Raw genomic sequence first — 7,531 nt, 5'->3', positions numbered from 1 at the left:
AGCGGATAATAGATCAGTAGTTTCGTTTTATAACTGCTATCAACCTCTCTTTAAAATTTGGCAAAATTTTGTTTCCAGACTACACAGCAAGTACCTTGCTTTCAAAGTTGAAATACAATACGAATGATTATGTACAGAATATATTAACTAGCAGAGATTTCAAAACTTCTTAACTCCATACATGGTCTCCTAAGTGTGACTCTTTTTAGCTCTAAAAGGAAACATTTAATAGTTACTCTTGACTATTATCAAAAGATCGAGGTACTGGATGCTTTCTGCCTACAAACTGGTCACATTAATATAAATTTACCCGAAATATGACAAACCTACATCATTAGAATAAAGAATCGTATAAGTTACGCACACGATAGAACCTAATATCTGTTAATTTTTTAGGTCTGAACACTTTTCAGGATAATAATAATTCTGTGAGATGAGAAAATCTGAGGAATGGAAACTTTTTTTGAACAGAATTAAATATTGTGTCTGTATGTAAAATGAATAGCATTATCTTCTTCCTGCGTTGACCTACGTTCCAAGGATAGGAGTTAGTTGTGGGGTAAATATTGAATTTTTACTTAAATACATGTGATTTAATAGTGAAAGCACTCAACTATCAATTAATGGGGTACGAATTTGAGTGCCAATCCAAATTTTTCGATCTAAGTAACCGGGTAATATTACTAGCTCTCATACAAAATGTATACTCCAAAGCAGTTAACATGAACAGATTCTTGGTCACTGAGTTGTATTGACAGTTTAGGATACAACTGCATTTGGTCAACTAGCTTTGGATGAAATCGTATTATTGGTTTTTCTTCAGCCACTTTAGTCAAAGAGACCAAAGATAAGGATATACAATTAACTCTTTTATTCGCTTGTTATTTTATAGTACTTTGTATTTGTTATCAGAAAAGTACATTCATACAAAATTATTTAATAAGGCAGAAAATCAATTAAAAATCATGAATTTACATTCAAGTGGTATTAACAATAATGAGTTCTAAGGAAATCAATGAAAAACATTCTAAACAGTACACAATAACAAGTAATGGTGGATTCAAATTAATAATTGGCGAATGATCAATGAATTTGATATATTACTGATGAGTATTTTATTTTCCCTATTTGACCATTTCTGTCGTAAATTTTCTTGGATATTTTTAATCAAAATTATCTTACGAATAAAGCTTAAGTGCACCATATAAAAACCATTTGAATGTCATCGTATCTCCAGTTCATGTATTCAGGAGTACAATACTGAATCTAGACATAGCAATTAAACATTTTCCACGTTTTTTGAGTCATAAACAACATTAATTATATACAGTTATTCCCATTAAACATAACCATATAAAACACATAACGTTTAAAATTCGCATTCATCAGAATCCCATGAGTATGTTTCAATTTGTTCCTCAGGAAGGTCTATTTCTTCATCAGAAGTAAAATCTTGTTTTGTAGGCAGCATTTCATTTCGTCCGGACAAATTATTCATAGCAGTCTTATTTCTAGAGAGGAAAGTAGAGAATAAATAATGCAGAACCTAGAGGTAAGATTTCAATTAAGGCAGTAAAGTAATAATAATTTATGGTCGACTAAATTATTCTAAAGCAAATTGTTAGTTTTGGACGTTACTACTAAGTCAGTGGACAGTTATTTTAAATATCTCACAGTTTCAGTCTTTAAAATTTATGGATATGAAATATGGCCATTAAGAGTAAAGGATATTCATAGGTTACTGATTTTCCATCATTGGTGTCTACGAGGCATGGCTCATGTATTTTGGGACCATGGAGTAAAAACTTCCTGGATGAGGAATAGAGTACTACGTAAAGACGGCAAATCAGTTGATAAGGTAGTAAATCTTCGCCAACTGAGGCGGTTGGGACATGTGTTACGTATACTTAACTACCGCCTACTTCGACAGACGGTATATTTATGGTGCAGAAGAAGGGTTGAAGAAAAGTTTAGTTATAAAAAACAGGAAAAAGTGGTCGGTAAAATTTATAAGTGATACAGTTGTCCACTAGGTTTGCGTTTTCTTCTGTCGTATCCATCGAAATACCACTGCAATGAATAAGACCACGAGTGGGGACAATAGAAATTACAGAATATCTCACTAAAATCTGAGAACCATATAGTAAATATTCAATTTGCATAATAACAATCTATCGTCTTCAACTTGACTATTTCTTTTGCAACTATCAGTCCATTGTCTCAGATTTCATTGTTCATGCATTTTTATACCAATTGCGTTACATTTCCGTTCTTTCCTTATCGATCTTCTACTGAAATACATTCTATGTCTGACCATCGTCACATACTACTTATGTGGATATAAGTAACCCACACAACACCATGATCATCATATAGCAGAGTGGAAGCAAATTTTTTAAAAAATTTTATTGCTTGCTAAAAAATCGCAACTAAGAAACTCTAATGTATGGTAGCAACAAATATGGAAATTCTGAATCATCACTCTAAATGAACCTAAGGGTTTAGGGGAGAAATTGGACACTCCACATATTAGAAAATGAAATTCAGACTTTAACAATATAGGAGATTTTGTTCGATTCTTCAATTTTGCAGTTGATAAAATACTGAATTGGCCGTTTATTTTATTTTAAAGTTACAGGTCCATAGAAAATGTGTACTGCTTAGCCTCAAACCAAATTTATTAATTGCAATTTACATAAACAGTGTACACCGCCAACAGTTTAGTACACATGTAGCAGGTTGTTGAATTAACTGCTGATTTTATGGTGTGTAGCACACAAAATGAAAAGGCATATTTGAAATCACAAAATTTATATGTTCCTAAGCTGCGGTATGGACTATTGAAACGTCAAACATAATTTGCAAAATTATCAAAACCTTAACCATAAAGTAATGACTCTAAATATCTCGTCTAGAAGTGTAACAGTCTCAAAAGACCTCTAAAATGATTCTGAATTTGCGCAGACCTAAAAAGTGCAGGACGTTTAACATTAATAAACACGCCTTTCAAACTCGAGCTGCCGTAATAGCATGTCAAATAGATGTACACTAGTATCAATCTCGCAGGATTTAAAGAAGAGTACACCAGGTCACTCAAACTGAAGTTTTATCTTAAACTGATAGTGTAACCGACAGTCCTGAATAAGTCATTAGGCAATAAAGAGACAGATTTTGAATGAAGAATAAACTTCGACATCATATCAAAACATAGAATAGAGGTTATTAAGAGAAGTCAGTCTTCTGTTTGGCTAATGACAATAGTTAACACCAGAAATCACTTAAGTTGATGACGCAACAAACTCTACTGAAATACAAGTAAGGCCTTATATCTATCACCTTCAGAAGCAGAAGTCTCCTTACTTTTGATTTATAAGGCTGATAAGATAGACAGTTATATCTGGAAGAGATAACAGTCACAAAGCAAATCAAAGTTATGTTTGAGATATTTGACAATTGTTTGTTCATGAAAGCTATTGAAACAGTCGAAAATGCTGCTGACGCAACACAGGTATGGTCAACACTTTCGCTACGAAATAGTTCAATGTTTCTTGCTTACAATAGGGATATGCTTTAGTGTTTGCCACACTTATGTTTTTTGGGTTAACTTATCAAGTAGTCCATTTTTCACTTCAATTAATGTACGTTTATCATTTAATTGGTTAACAGAAAGATGCATACACAATTTATTTGCCGAAGAAGTATGTTTAAAGGCCTTGTTTATAAACAGGTTACTATTCGTTAGTTGTTAAAATCGGTGTGAATCATGTGTCAGTGAGAAAAACGTTGTGGTTACAAGCTCTTAGTAAGAAATAGTATTGTTTCAGATTGTCTGCCAATTGTTCTGTCTTATCGATACCTCTTTTTTCACAGATCTGTGAGTATCTTTATTATTTGATGCATGCTTTTCAGGTACATAACCATGCACCACTTTCAAAGTAGCAGGCATTTTGGGAAATCTAATATAACTTTCTTGTGGCAATATATTACCTATAGGGCTATGCAACTGAATAATTCATCACTTGTGTTACAAATTCATATGGCTCAGAAATATGAGAATAGCTTAACAGCCATTGGTTAACAGGGAATGTCTATGGCATTTAAGTTTTATGAAAAAGCCTGATGTGAATGTTGTATATTTCAAATATCGTAGACTAGCAATCAAAAATGTTTTCAACAAAACCAGGTAAGTGTCATAAAATATCTGGAACACATTTTAAACAAACCCTTCCAAGGCACTATAATCAACATTGTTAGTGTCCACCTCTTTTCGTCTGTTTAAAGAATCTGAGATATTCATCCCGTTACACAAATCTTTGAAGATAGTCAATAATCTTAAAAGCTGTGTCTTAGGAATAAGATTTATGAACTGTTTATGACGATCATCCGCTAGCAATGCCTTATATGTTTCAATGACTGATGAATTTTGAGGCATAGAAAGTCTAATTCTTCTTTTTCTCGTTTTAAGGCCTCGTTCATAGATCAGTACCAGAGACTCTGAATTGATACTTATCCCGCAACGTTGCATCGTCATTGCAGAACTCATTTTTATTGGTCCACGGAGGCACCGTTTCTTAGGTTTGAGTGCTTAAAACAAATTTGCTTACTATGAATAGAATCCAAAATGCTGAGGGGAACATGCGGATAAGTGAATTTGTTGTTCACAAATTTTTTTAATTAGATAATACGCTTTAAACCAACACTTCTGCGGTACCCCTCAAATAAACAGACCAATGGTTTCAGTTTAAGTTTAGTTGCAGTTTGGAAAGGACAGGAGGCTTGATGGCCTATGTTAGTTATGGCAATGATGGTCTCTCAGTTGATCCAACTTTCTCTTGAAAGAGTAGACGGATGAAGCTTCAACCACGTGCTGAGGTAATGAATTCCACTCGTTGATGATTCGATGGGAAAGTCGGTAGTCAGCTGACAAGTAATTCGTTCTGGTCTTGTGAACTTTTTTGGAGTGTCCTCGTAGGTTTTCTGTTTTGCAAGACAAGAAAAATGAGGGCATATTAGGTGCAAATTTGTCATTAAGCAATTTGAAAACTGTAATCAAGTCGCCTCTGATTCTTCTATATGACAGCGGGAATAGGTTTAGCTTGGTCAGTCTAGTACCATACGGGAGCTTCGCTATTCCGGGAATCAGCCTAGTTGCTGTTCTCTGAACCCTTTCCAAGAGTTCACTGTCTTTTTTTAGGCAAAGGCTAGCTGCTTGTATACAGTACTCAAGTTTAGGACGTACGAACACTGTATACAAAGTCAGAAACGTTTTAGCGTCGATATGCCTAAAAGCCCTGTGTATGGACCATAAAGTTCTAAAACCTTTGGCGGCTATTGCACGGCAGTGTGCAGTAGTCTTTAAGTCTTGACTAACGATGACGCCTAAGTCATTGTGTGCCTGGACAATAGGTAACTCAGTGTTATTCATCGTGTATGTATCTGTACCCTGGTGGCCAATATGCATCACAATACACTTGGAAGTGTTTATTGGCAATTGCCAGGTTTGGGACCATTCAGATAATCTCTCCAGGTCATTTTGCAGCTCTAAGCTATCGCCCTTGCTTTGTATTGCTCTCCATATCTTGACATCGTCAGCATAGAGTAAGACCGATGACGACAGTAGACGAGGGAGGTCATTTACGTACAGGAGGAATAACACTGGCCCCAAAACTGTACCCTGGGGGACTCCACTAAGCACAGTTTCCCAGTTAGACAACTTGGAGTTCACCCTTACTCTTTGTTGACGCCCAACTAGGAAGTCTTTTATCCACATCAATAGATTGCCTCCAACCCCGACATTCCTTAGCTTGTATAACAGCCGGTTATGCGGAACTTTGTCGAAAGCTTTGCTGAAATCGATGTAGGCTTCGTCTATAGGTAACTTTTGGTCCTTAAGAGCGCACCAGCTTTCACGAGCGACTAATAAGTTTGTGAGACAAGAGTAACCTGTTCTAAAACCATGCTGCTTTTCCGAGAGGATCCGGTTCTCATCGAGATACTTAGACAGCTCCTTTCGAATAATCTTTTCTAAGATTTTAACAACCACACTAGTTAGGCTAATTGGTCGGTAATTCTCAGGTTTATGTGATGTGAAGGTCTTCATAATCCAGTCAACTACTAGAATAAAGATAAAGTGGGAAAGTAGGCGGCCTTGTCTGATACCGGTCCACACTTGGAAGGCGTCTGTCACCTTCCCTCCGTACATAACTTTTAGTAACAATAATAATAATTTATTCTGAAATAATAGTTTGTTACATGAGTCATGCCGGTTTATAGGTCATATCAAACTGTTAGAGAAGTTACAATTTTCGCTGTAGTAAATTACTCAGCGGGGTTGATATTTTATATTATATAAATGTAGATAGTTTTGGTAAGAAACTTATTGTCAATATCACAATAGGCGTCCTTTGATTTACGACATGCAACTGATGGTCAGGAATAGATCCGCACGAAGTTGGGAGCTTTTAGATAATTCGTTTTATATCCCTCTGGAATATCTGAATCTTTAATAATGGTGCAGGACGAAGTCACCCGTTCCATATCTGTTTTCGGTGGTATGTAGTCCGTCAAATGAACTCTTTATGATGTTGAAGATTTTCTCAGGTACACCATACTGTGGAAGAATGTTATATAAGATTTTCTTACAAACACTGCGAAACTATCTCATGGTTGAGGACGTTGATGCATAGTGACCAAAGTCATTCAAATATCTGCTCTGAAGTAGATTTTAGTGTCGCTGCTTGGTCGGTGCACAAACATTCCCTCAGGAATTCGGCCTGTTGACCTCGAAGCTTTGGATGTACTGGATCTTTTATTCGGTCAAACAGCACTCAGTGAAAAACCTTCTCTAGGATTGACAGAAGTATGGCCTCTTTGTGGTTCTCGCTTCTGCTGAGGTTTTCGTGCCTGGTAGGTACCCCACGTTTTATCTGTAGGAGAAACAAGAATAATGGTTCTATATATGTTTGTTCAGGTTGTGGAACAGCACAGTTAAAGTACGATTTTGGATTTCTCGAACGTGATGCTTTCAACATTTATTGTACAGTATTAAGAAATGTAACGCCTGAACAAAATATGAAAGTAAATACATATTTGAAATTACTCAGAAATTCTCGGCCAACTCTTAGAAAATCAACCTGAGTTGTGATGTCCACCTGCTCCTTGCTTCAGTAGGGATGTCAGTTCTATCAATTTTTTAAACAAGGACATGTCAGGTCGATATCCAAAGCCTAACGGAGAATCGCTATCTAGTCCAATGTTTGACCTTCAATCATTGACAACCATCACTAAGCCAATATTCGGCGATACTCCACAGACGTTATACACTTTACCAGCTTGTTATGTTGAAGCGTTCACCGTTTCCACAAATTCGTCGCATGTGACTTGAACGCGTTCTTTATATGAGTATTGGGGCATTTAACAGAATGTATGGTGGGGAAATGAATATCCGAAGAGGTGTTGGCACTAGGCTAAATAACACTATGTTGATGAGATATGATTTCTTACGACCTGTCTGGCTATCAAGTGTCTACTC

The 7,531-nt window shown here is 36.0% G+C and overlaps 1 protein-coding gene across 1 annotated transcript; it reads right to left on the bottom strand.

Annotated features, from left to right (window-relative positions):
• Positions 1-855: 855 nt before the first annotated feature.
• Smp_167000 (putative testis specific protein) lies at positions 856-4,534 on the bottom strand. The gene is made up of 2 exons (XM_018795861.1): positions 4,224-4,534; positions 856-1,511 (listed from the first exon to the last, which is right to left on the bottom strand). Exons 1-2 carry the CDS (start codon positions 4,529-4,531, stop codon positions 1,370-1,372), a joined length of 450 nt encoding a protein of 149 aa, XP_018650131.1. The 5' UTR covers positions 4,532-4,534; the 3' UTR covers positions 856-1,369.
• Between the last annotated feature and the right edge of the window lie 2,997 nt (positions 4,535-7,531).

Source organism: Schistosoma mansoni, chromosome 2 (genome assembly GCF_000237925.1).
Source record: "Schistosoma mansoni strain Puerto Rico chromosome 2, complete genome".
Classification (NCBI taxonomy): Eukaryota; Metazoa; Platyhelminthes; class Trematoda; order Strigeidida; family Schistosomatidae; genus Schistosoma; species Schistosoma mansoni.
This window is presented reverse-complemented; position numbering and strand designations above follow the sequence as displayed.

Coding starts and splice junctions, on each gene's coding strand:
- Smp_167000 (XM_018795861.1), bottom strand. CDS start 4,531: ATGACGATGCAACGTTGCGGGATAAGTATCAATTCAGAGTCTCTGGTA. Junction 1,512..4,223: donor GATTATAGTGCCTTGGAAGG/GTTTGTTTAAAA, acceptor TTTCCTCTCTAG/AAATAAGACTGCTATGAATA.